This window comes from Herpailurus yagouaroundi, unplaced genomic scaffold, assembly GCF_014898765.1.
Source record: "Herpailurus yagouaroundi ecotype Mexico unplaced genomic scaffold, PumYag 183, whole genome shotgun sequence".
NCBI classification, from domain to species: domain Eukaryota; kingdom Metazoa; phylum Chordata; class Mammalia; order Carnivora; family Felidae; genus Herpailurus; species Herpailurus yagouaroundi.
Genome location: NW_024412414.1, coordinates 5,638,190 through 5,657,145, shown reverse-complemented (window position 1 = coordinate 5,657,145; position 18,956 = coordinate 5,638,190). Strand labels below are relative to the sequence as shown.

General features: G+C 47.9%; 1 protein-coding gene across 9 annotated transcripts in view; it reads right to left on the bottom strand.

The window, feature by feature from the left end:
• SRGAP3 (SLIT-ROBO Rho GTPase activating protein 3) overlaps nt 1-18,956 on the bottom strand; it is a 255,609-nt gene that overhangs the window by 115,810 nt on the left and 120,843 nt on the right. Inside the window, exons 1-2 of one of the 9 annotated variants that reach the window (XM_040492086.1) lie at nt 17,853-17,891; nt 15,760-15,764 (exon numbers count right to left, since the gene is read on the bottom strand). The exons of the other annotated variants lie outside the window; for them this stretch is intronic. Of the exons in view, the coding sequence (XP_040348020.1) occupies nt 15,760-15,764; nt 17,853-17,876 (29 nt within the window). The 5' untranslated portion in view covers nt 17,877-17,891. Of the gene's footprint in view, nt 1-15,759; nt 15,765-17,852; nt 17,892-18,956 lie in introns of those variants that run through there. 9 annotated transcript variants of the gene reach the window in all.

Below are 18,956 nucleotides of genomic sequence, written 5' to 3'. Positions count from 1 at the left end.
TTGCTACGTGCATCACTCCCTTCTGGGCAGAAGCTGCCTTCCGTGGGGCTAAGAAATACTCAACCAATTGTGCTTGAAATGCTCCCATTAGTGCTAAAACTATGCAGTGGAAAAACAAAAGTGGACCCTTCCCTGACTCCCCCAGCCCCTTTGTCCTCTTCCAGGGCCAGCTTCTGTGTCTTGGTCTCTTGGAGACACATGTCTTTATCTCCCAGTGGAGCTGGGGGCTTGTTAGGATTTCAGCTTCTGTATTTGGGAGGATGTCAACCCATCTTCCCAAATGGGATGCTTGAGTAAAGTACATACAAGACAAATAAATCCACACCCCACCCCACCCCCACCCCCCGCCCCGTAACAACTGATAGGTCTTAGCAGACTCCAGCCGGGCATTTTGCTAAAACAGGGGTTCTCAAAGTGTGGTCCTCAGACCAGCAGCAACATCACCAGAGATCTCGCTAGAAATGCAGGTTCTCAAGCCCCATTCCAGACCTGCTGAATCAGAAATTCTAGAGGTGGCAATCCAGGTTTTAACACACCTTCTATGGGATTCTGATTCAAGCCAAAGTCTGAGAACCAGATATCTACATACCATAGAGATATGTTTGAAATGGGATATGAGAAATAGGATGTTTCTGAAAAAGGAAATGGGGGAATATCTCTCACTTGTGTACACTTTCCCAAAGGCCCCTCTGTTGGCCTCAGTAAAGGGTGTGAGTGTGTGTGTGTACACACACACGTATACATATTATATGTATACACATATATACATATATGCATGCATATAGTTACACATGTGTGCACATGTATATGTATGCACATATATGTATATATGCACAGGCATGTATATACATATATGTGTGCACATATATATACCCTACTCTCCAAAAAGAAAGAAGTAAGGGTGATTAGAAACCGATAATCTCATGTTGCCACATGTGGTGTTTGTTGTGCTGTGTTCTTGCCCTCTGGCCCTGATTCTTCCCTTATTCTACTTCCCAGGGTGGGAAGGACATGTTGGAAAAGGCAGGATGTGGGGGAGAAGACCATCTGCATGTTAAGGTGCTGGCCTCTAAGATAGTCCCAGACCTGCATTCTCCCCTTGGGCCCTCAGGGTGGGCCACCCCAGAGGGCCGGCCACGGATATGCTCAGCTGCCCACTACCAGTGATTTTGAGGAAGGGAATTGTGCTGACTCTATGACCACATTATCCTCCCACAGCCAAGGGGATGTGCCGGGGGTGCGGCTCCAACAGCCTTGGGCACCTGCAGCACCCCCACGCCCCAGACCCCACTGCAACTCCTAAGCTTGGGAAGGACAGGTGAGGACAGAAAAAGGAATTTTCTGGCTGTCACCAAATGGGCTAAAACTCTGCCCAGCTAGCACGAATCCGGGAGAAAGGAGTTTGGTTTCGAGGATGGTTACGGTGGAAAATGCCTAAAGAAAAAGGAAGATAGGCTGCCACAGGAAAAAAAAAAATGAACAAATTGCTTCTTTGCTTGTAACCTAGAGAAAAAGCTAGAACACGAAAAAATTCAACCACCCAGCCCAATTCCCTTGGCATTTACTCAGCATCAGGTCTCAGATGGGCTGTGGGTGACCGTGACACAGACGTGCCTTGGAGGGGCTCCTTCTCAAGTGGCTGAGGCAGAAGAAAGGATTACAGTGGAAGGTGAGAAAGTGCTATAACAGAGACACACACAGAGCATCAGTTCCACTTGAGAAGTTGGAGAAGGCACCACTCTCCCCTGTGCTCTCCACATCCCAGGCACACACTCCCCTTTTCCGTTGTGCCAGGTTCCCTCCCACCTGGAGCCTTCATGCATGCTGTTCCCTCCATCTGGAATGCGTGAGCCCCTGCTCTTCTTGTGACTGCCTCCTTCTCTTCCTCTCGGTCTCAGCTTCAATGATACCTCCACAGGGAGTGCACCTGTGGTCAAACGCTAAGGCACGGGTTCTCAAACTGTGGTACCTGGACCAGCAGTATTGGGATCAGCTGAGAACTTGTTGAAAGCGCAAGTTCTCAGGGCCATCCCAGGCCACTTACTAAGAAACCCTAGGGGTAGGCCCAGCATCTGTGTTTCAACCAGCCCTCTGGGTATCCTAACACACTCAGGTTTGAGAACATTTGCCTCAAGCAGTTTCCATCCCCATCCCTCACCCTACCGTAAGTTCTTCCAGAGAAGAGACTGTTCTGTTCCAGGCACCACATCCAGTGCCCAGGGATGTGCCTGATTCCTAGTAGATGCTATATAAATTTCCATGAGAAAAGAACACATTTGTGCTGGGTCTTGAAAAATGGGTAGGAGTTTTCCAAACAGAGGAGCAGAGAGAGAGAGAATTGTAGGCAGAGGGCACCATGGATACAAAGATAGAGAAGTGGCTCCATAGAGCCAGAATTTCAAACATGTTAAGAGAGGACTGGTAGGACATGAAGCTGGAGGGGCAGATTAAGGGCTTGATTGTGGGGAGCAACAAATGCCAAGCTAATGAGCTTGGAATTTATCCTCTAGGTCACATGGTTCTCTACCTTGCTATACATTAGAATCACCTGCAGAGCTTTAAGAAAACACCAAGAGCCAGGCCCAATGCAAGACCAACTAAATCAGAATCTCCAGGGGTAAAGCCTTAGTATTGGCATTTTTTTTAATGTTTATTTATTTTTGAGAGAAAGAGAGAGACACAGCACGAGCAGGGGAGGGGCAGAGAGACAGGGAGACACAGAATCCAAAGCAGGCTCCAGGGTCTGAGCTGTCAGCACAGAGCCCAACGCAGGGTTCGAACTCACAAACCATGAGATTATGACCCAAGCCAAAGTTAGATGCTTAACTGACTGAGCCACCCAGGCGCCCCTAGTATTGGTAATTTTTAAACATTTTCTGTAGGATTCTAATGTGCATCCAGGGCTAAAAATGCCTGCTATAGGCAGTGAGGAGTCATGAAAGTTACATAAGCAGAGGTATGATTTAACCAAAGTGTGTTTAGATCACTGAGGGCAGACTGCAGGATGGATGGATAGATAGATGGATAGATGAATGGGTGGATGGATGGATGAGTGGATAAAGGGGTGGGTAGATGGGTAAATACATGAATAAGTGGGTGGATGCGTGTATGAGTGAATGGGTAGGTGAATGAGTGGATGGGTAAATAGATGAGTAGACTCATAGATGGGTGAGTGTATGGCAGCATAGATGGGGATGGACAGAGGCATGGGGCTGGAGAGAGGACGACTAGTCAGGAGGTGACCTTAGTCTAGGAAAAGAGAGAGATGATGAGGGCCCGGGTGGGTAGCAGTGTGGCCAGAGAAGGAAGGACTTGAGACACCTCCAAGGGAGCACAGATCATCATGGAGAGCTCCTGGAAATAGAGAGGAAGAAGAAGGATGGAGGAAAGTAGAGTGATTCCAAGGTGCAGATCTCAGGCAACTGAGTAGATGCTGATGACACAAACCGAGATAACAACTGCAAGGGAGAATCAGGTTGGGCAGAAAATACTTTGCACATCCCATTTTTCACTGCTTCCTGATAGAAATGGAAAGATTAAGGGAGAGATGAGATAATTGAGCTGTTACTCAAATTACTTCAGGGGCTTAGCTCAGTCTGGGATGCAAAAATTGAGCAGCATCAGGGAATTAAATGTACAAAATTTATGGAAGTCACAGCCAAAAGGTGAATTTCAGGTGGGGGAAAAAGAAGGCAAGTGATTTTGAAAGGGTAAAGAAGTGCTGGGATGGCTTGGGGGCTATGAAATGAGGTCACATGGTCAGAGAGACTTTGGTCAGAGAAAGCCAGCACAGCCCTTTCTCATCAGAAGCTGTGGGCAGGAAGCAATCTCTGCAATCTCCGATGGAGTCCCACAGGGAGGCAGGACAAGTGGAGGCAAGTGGAAGAAAGTTACCCGAAACAACCAAGGACTTGTCAAGCTAAAGTGAGCAGCTGCTGGGAAGACGAGGGTCTTGGTTCTCCCAGGCTCTCTTTGCAGTCTGTGTGGACGGGCCAGGCACAGCTAGGTGCTGAAGATGCAGCGGGGACCAGAGCAGGCGAGATCTTGCCCCCACATGCCTTCCACTCAAGTGAGGAGCCACATGGGAGGAACAGAAGATGGTGACACAGCCTCATAAATGTGGTCATGAGAAGGAGGTGTGGAGCAGAGGAGGGCCCTCTTGCCCACATTTGGTGGTGAGGTGATGGATGGCTTCCCTTCCCGGAGGAAGCACTTTCTTGACTAAGAACCAAAGGCTGCAATGAAGTTGGATAGGACAGAGCTTTCTAGATGGAGAAATATGGTGAACAAAGGCCCAGAGGGAGGCCAGAGAGAGCATGTGGGTGAGTAGAACACAGTCGAGTGGGGCTCGAGCATGGCGTTCTGGGGTGGAATGTGGAAGGTTGGAGAATCAGACAGAAGCCACATAGCCAAGGGCCTTTATAAGTTCCATTACAGAGTTTGAGCTTTGTCCTCAGGTCAGTGGAAAGCCATCGAAGGATCTAGAGTGGGGGAGTGAACGGGTAAAACTGCATCTGCAGACTCTAGCTTTGGCTACTCTGTGGAGGACGGGCTCAAGGGGGCCAAGAGAAAAGATGAAGGATTCAAGAAATACCTAGGTAGTGAACAGACTGGGTCTGGAGATTAACCGGATGGAGTTTGAGATGCGGATGGGGAGGGAGGAAGAGATGTCCAAGAAGACTCCCAAGTTTCCTCGGTTGGGCACCTTGGGAGAGCAGGGGTGGCATTTGCTAAGCTGAGGAGAAGCAGAGCAGTGGTGAGGCAGGGAGGGACAGAGAGGAACTCCGTTTGAACACAACAAGTCTAAAGGGCTTAAGGAGTACCAGGATGGTGATATCTGGGCTAGAGAAACAAATGGGGAAGGTGGTAGCAAGCACTCAGATGGTATTTGAAACCATGGAATGACATGGAACCCTGTACAAATGTGCACGACCACATGGCAGAAGAGGCAAATCCTCAGGAGGCCTGGCAAGGCTGAGGCTGGAGGGACGGGACAGGGCTGGGCTCCTCCCCTCCCCCTGGTTACCTAAGATGGCCATTATAGGCTATCCCATCCCAGCAGGCCCGTGCGCTTGGTCTATCCCAGAATGGGAGACTGCTTGTTCTGCTCTCCTCACCTTCTCCCAGCCCTGGCTCCCTTTGTGTAGGGCGGCTCATTAATAGACTACAAGGCTTGGCTGGGGCAGGGGGTGGGGGCGGGAACAGGGCTGTCCACAGCCAGGATCAGGGGTGGAATTGACTGCTTTGTGGAAAGCTGCCACCCATGGTCTTGGCCACAATGGTACCAGGCTCTCACCATGTCAGAAAGAAGAAGCAAGAGCCACAGATGGAACCCAACATGGCAAAACAGAAAGTTGCCTGGACTTGAGGGTGAGTGTTCACCTGGGTCCACCACACTGCCTACGTGACTTTATGCGGGTCTGTGCATAACCTCTGAATTCTGGCTACTCAAATGGTACCATTAGCCTTGGGATTAAACACCAGAAAACAGCTCCATGGTCATTCATTCAGCAGTTCATCCACTCAATACATTTTTTATTGAATATTTCATATGGTCCAGACCCCAGGGATGTAATTTTGAACACCACAGACACAGTTCCTGCCTCCGCGGAGTTTACAGTATAGTGAGGGAGACAGACACCGCTTAAGAAATCCTGCAAATGTGTGTCAAGTTACAACTGCAGGAAGTGCTAGAGAAAATGGTGCCAGGAGAGCCCATAACAAGAGGACCTGGCCTGGGGGTCCCTGAAGTATCTCTGAGGAAGCAGTTTTTAGGCTGGACTCTAAAGGAAGAGGGCGGGAGCCTGGTAAGGGGGTGGGAGGGGAGGCTCAGGGGACAAGGGCCCAGGCAAAGGGAAGAGAACAGGCAAAAGTTCATGATGGGGTGGGGGAGTTTGGTGCATTTAAGGAACTGAATAAAGGCCAATGTGGCTGGAGTCCAGGAAGCAAAGCAGAGGAGGGGACAGGTCAAAGGCTCCAGCCAGCACATCGATCACCATCCCATTGGCCATCTGGATTGTACCAGAACCCCAGGAAGAAGCACCCAAAGACACATGGAAGAGCTGGACACCAGCCTTCCTTTTCCAGGGGGTTACTTGTCCCTTTTGAGAGTGGGACCCCTTTGGCCTGAAACCCAGCTCTCCATTCCAGCACTCATTTCGCCTGCTGCAGCCACACTTTTGGAAGGTGTCACAGTGAACCTGGCCAGCGCTCTCTACTCTAAGGCACATCTTGAGCAGCCTTTCTGCTTTTCCAATCGTGCATCCCAGTATCTATGCAGCAGGCAGAAGCAGCAGGCATATACATATGTATGTGAGAACTTTCACATACATATGTATATATATTTTCTTTTTCTTTCTTTCTTTTTTGGCCAGAAAACAGCAATGAAAATTTCTGGTGAGTCACAGCTTTCTTTCTTTGGCTAGAGTTGCTGGGTATGAGGCTCCAAGAGAATGCAGCTTAGAGGAGCAAGGTCTTGCCAAGCTGGTGAGCTAGGGAAATGAAATTAGCAGTGAGCCAGCTTCTCCTGCTTCTCAGCTGGGGGCCGGAAAATTCCGCTTTGCAAACAGAACCCATTTCCAGGCCTTCAGAGCCCCACGCTGCAGATGAATCCAAATCTACTGCCCTGGGACTGTGGTTCCTCTGGGAGAGAGGCAAGCTCCTGCAGCTGACACCATCACCAAGATGCCAAATCCCTGCCTCTGGCTTCCTGCTCCCTTCTAGGACGTTTTTGGGGCTTACGCTGGCTTGCTCAGCAGACTGCTAGCAAAGCTGCCCCTGAAAAAAGGCTCCCTCAATTAGTTCCAGGGCCCAAAAGGTAAGCATAACCTCTTGCTACTTAAGCTGCCCTGAGCAGGATTTGGAATTCATCGCCCTTACTTGGAGCATGAATCATTAAGTCCACAAATATGACCTGAGTGCCGTCTTATGTGCCAGGCAATGGTAAGCAAAATGAGTCATACTCCCTCATTCATGGAGTGTACAGTCCAGTGGGGGCCTCAGGTGATAATCAAGTCATCACATAAATACATAGAAAATTTCGGGGGACCTGGGTGGCTCAGTCAGTTGGGCGTCCGACTTCAGCTCAGATCATGATCTCGCAGTTCGTGAGTCTGGGCCTTGTGTCAGGGTCTGTGCTGACAGCTCACAGCCTGAAGCCTGCTTCATATCCTGTGTCTCCCCCTCTCTCTGCCCCTCCCCTGCTCACAATCTGTCTCTTTCTCTCAAAAATAAATAATAAACATTAAAAAAAAAAGAAATAAAATTGCATCAGTGATAGGGGCTATGAAGGAGAAATGCATGGTACCTCAAGGGTCTATAGTGGGGGCTTACCCCACCCCAGGGAGGTAGAAGTGAGCATCTGTTGACCATGCTGGTCCTTCTTACCATCGAGGCTTCAGTTGAGATGTTTCTCCCGCATGTGGCCTTCCCTGACCCTCAGGGGCTCCCTGGTCCCTAGCACAAACCCCTATTTTATTGTTATTACTGCACTCCCATTCCTGAGATTTGTCCTGTTCATTTACTTTCTGCTTCTGGTCTCTGACTCCTCTCAAGCTTATGTCTATCGTGTTCACCACTGTTTCTCTGGAAGGACAGGGCACACAGTTGGCTGAAGAGATGAAAAGTATCCAGAAGGATAAGCTGGATTCACAAGGATGGGCAGATTTCGGTGTAACACAGGGATAAAGAAGAGCATTCCAGCAGTAAGTGTGAAGGCTCCGTGTGCACGGACGCCTTGTAAAACAGAGAGAAGGCATGCGTGGCCAGAGAGCAGAGAGGAGGTAACCAGGGGTGCAGACAAGGCTGGAGAGGTAGCATGAGCTGGGGCCTTCAAGGCCAGGATGAGCGTCTGGGCTGGGTACTGTTGTACACAGCTGCTGTAACAAAGCACTGCACTGGGAGGCTTAAATAGCAGAAATGTGTTGTCTCACAGTTCTGGAGGCTACAAGTCTGAGATCAAAGTGTCAGAAAGGTTGGTTCCTTCTGGGGGCTGTGAGGGAGACCCTGTTCCATGCCTCTCTTCTGGATTCCGGTGGTTGGCTGGCCATCTTTTGTGTTGCTTGCCTTATAGACATATCACCCCAATCTCCGCCTTCGAGTTCACATGATGTTTTCCCTGTGTCTGTGTCCAAATTTCCCTTTTTTATAAGAACACCAGTCGTGCTGGATTAGGGCCCACCCTATGTGCAGGTTAACTTGATTATCTCTGCAAAGACCCTATTTCCATATAAAGTCACATTCTAAGGTTTTGGGGTTAGGACTCCAGCATGTAAATTTTGGGAGGACACAGTTCAACCCACAATAGGCTGCTGCCCCAAGTGGATCAGGAGCCCCAGAACAGTTTACATGATCACTCAGGCGTCTTTCATGTGGTCCATCAGAGGAGCGAATGGACCTGGGATACAGAAGATAAAGTCTGACCCCATTAACTGGCATCCAAGGCCGGTCCACCCCACTCCCACCTCCCCCTCTCTGCTTGCAGAAACCTTCTCCAGGCAGTGGATGAAGCTCTGAACCAGGGATGGGTTTCTTCATTTATCTTTTTTTTTTTTTTTTTTTTTTTTTTTTTTTTTTTTTGCCTCCCAAGGAAACTGAGGCCATTGTATTGTGAGTTGGAGAGGTTCTGACTCTGGTTAGATTCTGCTGCTAATCAGCTGTGAGTCCTTGGGCTTGTCACTCTACCTCTCTGAGGCTCTGCTGTTTCATCTATCATATGGATGGATGAGCAACTCAGTGGTCAGTGAGGGTCTTCAAATGTTAACAATATCGACTGTTATTTTCCAAAACCAAAATGCATACACATGAGCTGACAAAGGCTTTTTTGTTCCCAATTCCCCAACTTAATTATTTGAAAAACCTCACAAGATGCACAAAAATGACGACGGTGAATAGCCATTATGCAGGACCCTTTCGTCCCATCTTCAATGACAGGACAATGAGGCTGCTGAAACCCAGGAAGGGGGTAGCTAGCTCTTCCCAGCTCGTGGGCATTCCTGCCTTGGCACCTGTGCATATTCTGTCTTCACTCACTTTGAATGCCTTCCCCTACCCTTTCCACATGGCAAAAGCCCACTCTCTGAAGTCTTGTTCAAAAGGCTTTTCCTTCAGGGATTACCTGAGATCTGTCTAAATCACACATTTCGATCTTCTCAGATGGTCACCTCTGGACACCTTTTATGTTGTTGCTTAGCTGATCAATCGCCACTCACATGTATGGGGCTTGATCCTCTGCTTATTCTAGAAGCCCTTTGAAGGCAGGAACAGTCTCTTGTATTTCCTTGTATTCCTCCAGAGTCCTTGGCAGAATCTAATTCATCCATTCATTCACCTGTTCACTTAACTCGCTCTTCTAATATTTTTTTAAACATCTGCCACATGCTAGGGACAGTCTAGTCACAGTGGATTGAAAAGATGACTAGATGTGCCTTGAGAAGGCTCACAGTCTAACAGGTAAAATTAATGCAAGCCAAGAATTATTACAGCTATTGGTCAGAATTCCTCTAATTTAAGTGACAAATATACTTCAGGCTGGCTTAAGCAAAAATGATAGTAAGTGGAAGTAGGGAAAAATTTAAAGGATAAAACATTGTAATCAAAAAATATAAAGGAAGGGGCGCCTGGGTGGCGCAGTCGGTTAAGCGTCCGACTTCAGCCAGGTCACAATCTCGCGGTCCGAGAGTTCGAGCCCCGCGTCAGGCTCTGGGCTGATGGCTCAGAGCCTGAAGCCTGTTTCTGATTCTGCGTCTCCCTCTCTCTCTGCCCCTCCCCCGTTCATGCTCTGTCTCTCTCTCTCTCTCTGTCCCAAAAATAAATAAACGTTGAAAAAAATTTTTAAAAAATATATAAAGGAAGAGGAGGGGGTTGGCCTCAGGAATAGCTGGACCCAGGGGCTCAAAGGATGTTCTCAGGATCTGGTCTTGCTCTCCCCATCTCTTGGCTCTGCTTTCCTCTCTCTGTGTTGGCTTCACTCTCAGGTAGGCCCTCTACAGACCAAAAATACCCTGGCTGCCAGTAATCCCAGTAGAAAGACAGCCTCCACCCCCCATCAGTCCACTAAAAGTCCTGGAATTACATTTTATTAGATTAAAGCTCTGCGACCAAGATGATTCAGAGCCAGTTACAGATTCACCATAGCTCAGGGATGAGTCCCCAGAGGAAAATCTCAATGCTGTTATCAGAAAAAAGGAGGAGGGATGCGAAGCAGGAGAGGGTACTGTGTTATGCTGTGTAAGGAATGGGATCCCAGAGGAGGGAGGGAGGAGCTAATTCTGCCTCAGGGTAGAGGGAAAGTCACAGGAACATTTGCATTGGGCCTTGAAGTACACAGAAGAGGTGCAAAGGGAAAAGATGGGAGCATCCTGCAGGCAGAGGGAAGCCTGAGTAGTGTGAAGCTGTAAAGTCATATAGGACATGGGCTGTTCTGGGGTTAGCTGTCTAGAGCAGGGCTGAGGGAAGGCACAGTGGAAGCAGAGGCAGCTGTGGCAGGAAGGATCTTATACATAGGTCAAGGCTGAATGAAGGTTTAAGTGGGCCAATGATGAGATCACTGGGGCAGGGAGGCCAGGTGGGAAGCAGAGGAGCCATCCAGGTGAAGAGGAAGAGTTTATCCTGGGGCTTCGCCTCAGAGCCACCACGACAAATGGTGAATGTGAGTTTTTAGGGCAAGGAGAATGAATTGAAATCCACTGACTAGAAGCTATCTTTGGCTGATGCCAACCCTGAGAAAGCATAATTCGGAAGGGGAAGGACTACATCCATTGGGTCACCTGGCTGAGGCAGGATCTGCTTACCCATGCTTCAGTGCTGAGTCAAAGGCTGGGGCTCAAATCCCAGTTGTCCTTCACCAGCTGGGTGAACTTGGATAGTTAATTAGACCTTTTCTTTCCTTATCTGTAAAATAGGATTGATAACGGCTACCTCACAATGGCACCTTAAGAACTGAATGAGGTAATTCATGGGATGCTCTTAGCATCAAACCCAGCATATGATAATTATTATTGTTGTTATAATCACTATTATTACCACTAGCAGCTTATTAGGTTATTCGGAAATTCCAACGATGGATGTATATAGATATATGACCCATGGTAGGCTTTCCACAAGTGTTGGTTTTCCTCCCCCACTGCAAACTCCCATGTATACTTCAAGACCCAGTGCAAATGGTCCTGGGACTCCCTCTCCACCCTGGAGCAGGCTGATTCACTCACTTGTTCTCACACCTCAAAGTGATGGCACACTGGGTCTGGTGTCCAGCAGCACCTCTGAGCTCCCCCCTTGAACTTGCTAAAAATATTCTTGGCACCAGAATGAAAATCTCTACCTCAATGGGCAAAGCCCGGCCAACCTCATCTTCTCTTTCCCTACAAACCCCTTTGCCTTGGTTTATCCATCTGCAAAATGAGCACACCACTGTATATGCAGTGCTAGCCCTGACCTATGTCTCCTCTGGTTGGTTCTTCTACTGATCACCCGGGGATCCTAAATCAGGACTCACCTTGTCTGGCCTTCAGGTCTCTTGTGTGTCAGATGGAGATAATGACACCTTTTTGACTCCCAGCTCCACTAGGATTCTTGGGAGGATTTAAGCAACTAAGGCTGGCGAGGTAATTTGCAATGTGTAAGCAAGGTACTATATAATCTTCCAAGGTCATTATTACCCTATTTGTCTAATGGAATTGAGTCAAAAGTAAACCCCTGCACATTCCTACTTGTTACAATCCCCTTTATAAGATGTGGTTTATATATACAATGGAATACTACTTGGCAATGAGAAAGAATGAAATCCTGCCATTTGCAGCAATGTGGATGGAACTGGAGGGTATTATGCTAAGTGAAATAAATCAGCCAGAGAAAGACAGATATCATGTTTTCACTCATACGTGGAATGTGAGAAACTTAACAGAAGATCATGGGGGAAGGGAAAGGAAGGGGAAAAAAACAATTTCAAACAGAGAGGGAGGGAGGCAAACCATACAAGACACTCAGAAATACAGAGAACAAATTAAGAGTTGATTGGAGAGGCGGGGGAGAGGAGATAGTGGGTGATGGGCATTAAGGAGGGCACCCGTTGGGATGAGCCCTGGGTGTTGTAAGTAAGCAATGAATCACGAGAATCTACCCCCAAAACCAAGAGCACACTGTACACACTGTATGTTAGCCAACTTCGCAATAAAGTATATATTAAAGAAAAAAAGATAACAGTGGACATCATTTCTAGAAGTGAATGGAGAGGTGAGTGGGCTTAGACTGGGTCATGGGCTTAGGAATCAATAGGCTTCTTCCCCTGATTGTAAGCAAACACCACAATGCCCAACAAGGAATGGCAAGCATGCTTTCAAATGCAGTTATAAATAAAATGCAAATGGCCATAAAAAAATAAAAAATGAAATCTCCTTTATTACATCATCTATTTTTCATTTTTAGAATAAAATTTAAATGATATGCACATATATATTTATATAAAGCATAAATAAACCACATCCTGGTTAATACTTTGGAAGTTGCTAATTATAGTCTCTGAAGATTTCAGGAAAGCTGGTGTAGGATCTAGAAAAGAGCCAGAAGGGAAAACCTGGAAGGAGAAAAAGGGGTGTAGCTGTTGCAAAAACCACGGTTTAGGCTGAGATTCCTGCTTTAGAATCCCTCCCAGCAATGAAAACAGAAAGGTGGAAGATGGAAAGGGTAGTGATGCAAGACATTCACTCTCCAGAAGGAGCTAGAATGACTCCGGGGGCAGTCTTACATGGGCTTCAGGCTTTTTGCCTTTCCTGCAAACCCACCATATTTAATACCTCCCTGTTAATTATTTACTTTTTACTTAAGTGAATTTATTTACAAAGGACTTTCCCCAGTCTTAGTTAAAATAAAATTTTAAAAAACCAGCATCACTTGCCATAAATAGAAAGTTAACTGAAGAAGTAAGTTCAAGGAAAACAAAATAGCATCATTCAATCCTAGGGAGATGCTGGTGCCTGAGGTCTGCTCTCTATTTGTGAAAGGGGAGATTAGAGAGGCATAGCAACACACTAGTAACCAAACTGAGACTGTCTCCTTGAGCCAACCACAGAGACTGAAAGAGAATTAAAGAATTCAATATTTATGGTTCATGTGCTATCAGTGATCGCACCCTCATTTGGAGCAACACCAATCTGGTCTGACCAGCCCTCATGTTGCAGAAATGCCCACTTAAAATACTGGATCTTTGTGTGCACCCCTCCACAGACTGGGAGCTCACATCCTCAAGGCAGCCCTTTCCTTGATGGACAGCTCTGGCTACTGGAATGTTCTCTAGGTCGAACAGTTTCTCTGAAAATGCTATCCTTGGACCTCACCTCTCCCCTTTCTGTAGTCACACAAAGTAAGTCTATTTCCTTCATATGTTTAAAGGAAGTATTTGGTAATATCTTGGTCTTTTCAACTACTCATTCAAAAGAACTTCTATCATTGATTAGAGAGGGAGAGAGAGACTAGAAATGACCCCTTGCCTTCAAGCAGCCATCAGACTCAAGTGGGAGAACCAGACATATGAACTGGAACATTCCTTGGTAATCTGACAGTAATAATGTGAGTGACACACAGATCACCATGGGAGGCCAGAGGAAGAGCAGTTGACTGTGGGCCTGGGGTCTACAGCAGGGGCTTCCCAGAGGAAGCAAGCCTTGAGCTGGCCCTGCTGGGATGAGCCAGACCTGCTCAGGAGGAGAGAAGGGAACCCTCAACACCCACACATGCAGGACTGGTCTAGACCGATGGATGGCTCTCAGGAAACACTAAACTATCCCAGAGAGGTGACGGGATACCCAAAGTCATGCAGTTTGAAGCAGTTTTGCATTTTGGAGCCCAAAAAACCAAGGTCAGAATTCTAGCTCTGCCACATACCTGCTCTAGCCATGTCCCTCTGAGCAAATGACTTAACTTCTCAACCTCAATGTTTTCAATGAGAAAGGCAGGATAGTACCTGCCTCAAAGGTCACCATGTTTACCACGAAAGTCAAATGAGGCCATACATGCAAAAGATCTAGTAGAACACTTGGCATGTGATGAGTATCTGAAGGGTTAAACAACCCACACAGCACAGCACCGAGCGATCAGGAAAGGTGTGGCTGGCACACGGTACTGGAAGAATATCAACCCTGGGAAGTATTACCGGAAAGCTATTACTAGTGTGATACTAGTCATAGTAATAGTAGTGACTATGAATGGAGACAGGAGACCCACCTGGAGGACCTTCTCCTTCATCCCACCTCAGTCTAAGCAAACCTTTTGATTCTGAATCCTCAGCCCATTGACAGGCTCCATTTACCTGCTACCAAAGTGCTTCTCTGCTTAGGTTTCACCTGAAAGGCTAAACCTAAATTATAGCATCTTTTTAGGGAAATACTACATCTGCGAGAAAACGTTAGTTGCTCGCTGGAATCCTCCCTCCCAACTGCTCCGTGAAGAGATGCTCCAAACCTTCTTCACGTGGACTATTAAGCATTATTCATTAGCTAGCCACACACCTCCCAGTTCTTTCCAAAATCTGACTTTCCCAACTTTAAACATATTTGAATACAATTCTCTGTTGCCTTCCCCACACCCCACCCTACCCCCCACCCCCCACCCCCCGCCACAGCTGTCCAAATAGCAGCAATCAACAACTGGCTAGAGAAAGCATTTTTCTCAGGTATAGCCCATGGAAAGTGAGAGGTATCAAAAACTGTGAAGGTGTCAGGATAGAAGAGGACATCACTTCATACACAGGGCACTATTTGCATGTGGTGCTAATATTCCAGATGGAAATCTGGAGCTGGGCTAGGATGGGGCTTTTCAAACTGGGTCCCAAGCAGTGCTAGTTTGGTGAAATAATAATATTTCAGGGGAGGGAGAATTCTGTGATCATATAGCTTTCAGAAAGAAATCAACAGGCTCATTTATTGCAGAACCACTCAGAGCCTTCTATCCCCTAACAGGTATTCGGAATCTTTAAGAGGGAGTATGTTGCTCCTAACTCCATTCATGTCCCCTCCCCAAACCTGCCCTCACCCCTAGACATATCAGTGTATTGATGTCTTAGAAAACCCTCCACTGAGGGAGAAAAAGTCTTAGTCCTAGGAAACCTCTGGCTCCCTAGAACTATTCAATTTGTTTCAAGGACATCCACATACCCCAGAGGCAAGTTTTAAGCCCCCTGTGTGCTGCCCCCCGCACCACACTCCTGCTCAGGAACGGCACTCAGTTCCAGGTCTTGCAAAGGACAAGCCAAGCTCAGGCCAGGGCTGGCTGGGAAAGGACTGTGGGTTACGGACCTGACTCTGGGGAAGAGGAAGGGTCTAGAAGGCTAGCATGGCCTAAAAGTGAGTTATGACTAATTTATCATCTGGAAAACCACTGCAGTGGGTGCCCTTAAATATGAATGAGCATCAGAATCTCCTAGAGGGCTTGTTAAAATACAGACTTCTGGGCCCCACCTCTGGAGTTTGTCATTCAGCAGGTCTGGGGGAGGCCCGAGATTTTGCATTTCTGACAAGTCCCCACGTGACGCTGCTGGTCAGGACCGCACTTTGTAAACTGATGCTCTAGAGTCCCGACTGCCCAGTCAGGGAGAGCACCATAAAGCCCACATTCTGTCCTCTCAACAACACTGTGCCAGGCATGAGGCACAAGGAGTGGGTGACCCTTTGCCTGAATGGTTTCACCAAGCTCATAAGGCAGCCAGAAGACAGATGTCCCCTTCCCTGCCTCCCACCAGCCCCACGTCAGAGCAACTCCAATCACCACTTGATCTCTGTTCATTCATTCAACTAACATGTAGTGTGTGCCAACCAGATGCCAAAGCAGGTACTAAGTGACCCTAGGTCAAGAGCCACTGTCTCTGCCATCTCTGAGTTCACAGCCCACTGGTTGTCAAAAGGGGATAGACAAGAACACAGGTGATTTCAGCACAGGATGGTAGCTTCTGCCTCGTGCTTCTCAAGTCCTCTGTCAAGTCTCAGGTGGAAGACATCCTTGATTCCTCTTTTCCTGAATCCTACCTCTGAAAGACAACCCAGCAGTGCCCACTCCTCCTTGTCTGCTCTGTCATCACCCCTACAATCGTCAACACCCACCTGCAGAGCAATACTACCACCCACATCACCCGTCTCCCCTGCTCTACTCATGCCCCCTCCAGTCCAGGGTCATCTTTCAAAAACAGAAATGGGAGGGGCTCCTGGGTGGCTCAGTCGGTTAAGCATCCGACTTCGGCTCAGGTCATGATCTCACGGTTTCTGAGTTTGAGCCCCGTGTCAGGCTCTGTGCTGACAGCTCAGAGCCTGGAGCCTGCTTCAGATTCTATGTCCCCCTCTCTCTCTAACCCTCTCCTGCCTGTGCGCACGCTCTCTCTCTCTCTCTCTCAATTATAAATAATAAACATAAAAAGTTTTAAAAAAACAGAAATGGGATCATGCTCCCGCCTACTTACAATGCTTCAGTGGCTTCTCACACTCCCTCACCACCATGGTGTTCCAGCCCCACTGGCCCCTCTTCTCCTCCCCCTGCCCCCAGAGCTGCCCTTACTCATTCTCCAGGTCTCTGCTTAAATGCCACTTCCTCAAGGCACCTTCCCTGACTGTTATTCTAGTTCAATGTGGAGACGAAAGAGGGCTGTAATCCTTTGACAGTCCTCCGACAAGAGGAAGGCTTTATTTCCTATCTCCTTAAAACTGAGCTCAGGCTAAGAGATGGTGTTGTACCAGTTCCAGGCCTAGCACTGAAGAAGATGGGGCCTCCCCAGTGCTCTCTCAGAGTCCTGGATTATGGTGTCTGAAGTCTGACACCCAGCTGAAATACCAGGTAGAGAGGTCCTGATACTACATGGGGAAGGATTCAGCCCAGCTGGGCCCAGCCTTCCAGCCATCCCCAGAAAAGCACATTAAGTAAAGCCATCTTGGACTGTCTAGCCAGAGCAGCCACCAGCTGAATATCGCTCAGTGATCCCAGTCAATGTCATATAAAGTAGAAAAATCACCCAGTTGAGCCCTGTCCAAATTCCTGACCCACTAAACCATGAGTTACTAAGATCTGGGACTAAGTATTGCTGTTACACATAATACTAACCAGAACGCTCTGCATTATATTTATTTCCATCATAGCACCTCCTGGACAACTATACATTTTTTTCAATTGCCCAGGCAGATAAGGACCAAATGGAGAAGGACTGAACTTAGAATCAAGAGACCTAAGTTCTTGTTATGGACTGAATGTCTATGTCCCCTTAAATGTCATATGTTGAAACCCTAGGCCCAGTGTGATGGTCTCAGGTGGTAGGGTCTCTGGCAGATAAGTAGGATTGGGGCAGAGCCCACATGAATGGAATTCGTGTTCTTAGAAGAGTCAACAGAGAGCTTGCTCTCTCTTCTCCTCACCATGTGAAGACACAGTGAGAATGAGCGGTCTACATGCTGAGAGGACTCTAACCAGAACCTGGCCATACTGGCATCCCATCTGGGCTGGACTCACTGGGCCTGAGCTCCCTGTGGCACAGAATTCAAAGAAAGGCTCAAGTGATGGCTCTGAGGGTTCACCTGGGGTAGGTTGAACATCTGGAGAACAATACCATCACTTGTCTCTTTTCTACCATCACATTATGCACATTGAGGATGTCTTATTTTCTTAGACTGTGCCATGTGCTGAAACACAAAGATGATTAGAACACAGTCCCTGCTCTCAGATAATGTACCTTCTCTTGAGAGACAAGCACATGTCTTGGGGCATGCCCACGGTTGGTATGGATGGTTGAGGTGGGCACCACGTCCTTTGAACTCTGCTACCTGCTTGCTCTTTGGGGCTCAGTGTAGATGTCACTTCCTCTTGAAAGCTTCCTTGAGTCTGACCTGGTGCTTCCTCTGTGTGCCCATAATATTCTGGATTTGTTGTTTGTTTATTTAGCCATATTTACTGAGCACCTACCAGGTGCCATGCCCTGATTTATAGTAGTAAACAAGACAGGCGGTTCCTGCCATAGTGGAATTTCCTGTCTAATGGAAGAGAGATGAACAATCAAACATAAAAAACAGAAGAAAGAAAATATCATCAAATGATTGCTGTGATGGACTTGCAGCTTCTAGCACCGTGCAAAATAGGTTTATAAGCCACCATGGTCTGTGGTACTTTGTTACAGCAGCCGAATGGACTGACGGTCCCCATCCCAGTTCGGACACTCATTTGCTGTGCAAATCAATTCCCTATCTTGGGCAAATCAATTCTCTCTCTAAACAAAATCTCTCAGCCACAGCAGGCTTTATACACCAAGTATGTTTCTGCCCTCCCTTCCTTACTCCCACTCATTCACAACCCCCCCCCCCCACCCATCTCTGTCTGGCACTGGGCCCACTGCACTGGGAATAAACTAACAAGATCTAGGCCCTTCCCTCAAGGCCCTGAGAGGCTACCTGCCAGAGAGATGGACACTCTTAAATGAAGTATCTGTAAGACAGCAAGACAAGCCTTCTCTGGACAGCAGGACGAAGGACCCAGAGCACAGCACAGATCTTGTCCACTGAGCTCCAGAGAGGCAGCCAGAGGTCAGCACTGGTTGGCCCTGGGGTCAAAGGGCAAATCCAGGCATCCCTTAGAGACTCCTGCTTCCAAAGCTGCATTAGCATCGTGCGGAGGGCCTATGCCAGCTGCACTGGCCTGGGCCGACACCCTAATTAGACTTTCATAGTGTGTCAAGCAGCCTGCTTGGCCCGACTGCCAGCTGGGGCTCCTGTTCCGTCTGGTGGCCTCTGTTTAATGAACCCATGAGGGGCTGGGCGAGCTCATTACAGGCAATGCGAAGGAACAGGGGACCCCTGCCCATGCTCCCCTGCTCCCCCGCCTTTCCCCCATGTTCACGCTGAAAATGCGAAGGGAGGACACTGGCAGGAGCTGAGGCCACAGCCTGACCACACAGCCCTGGATGGCTCCAGTGACAGCTCAGCCAGAAACAAGGGTTT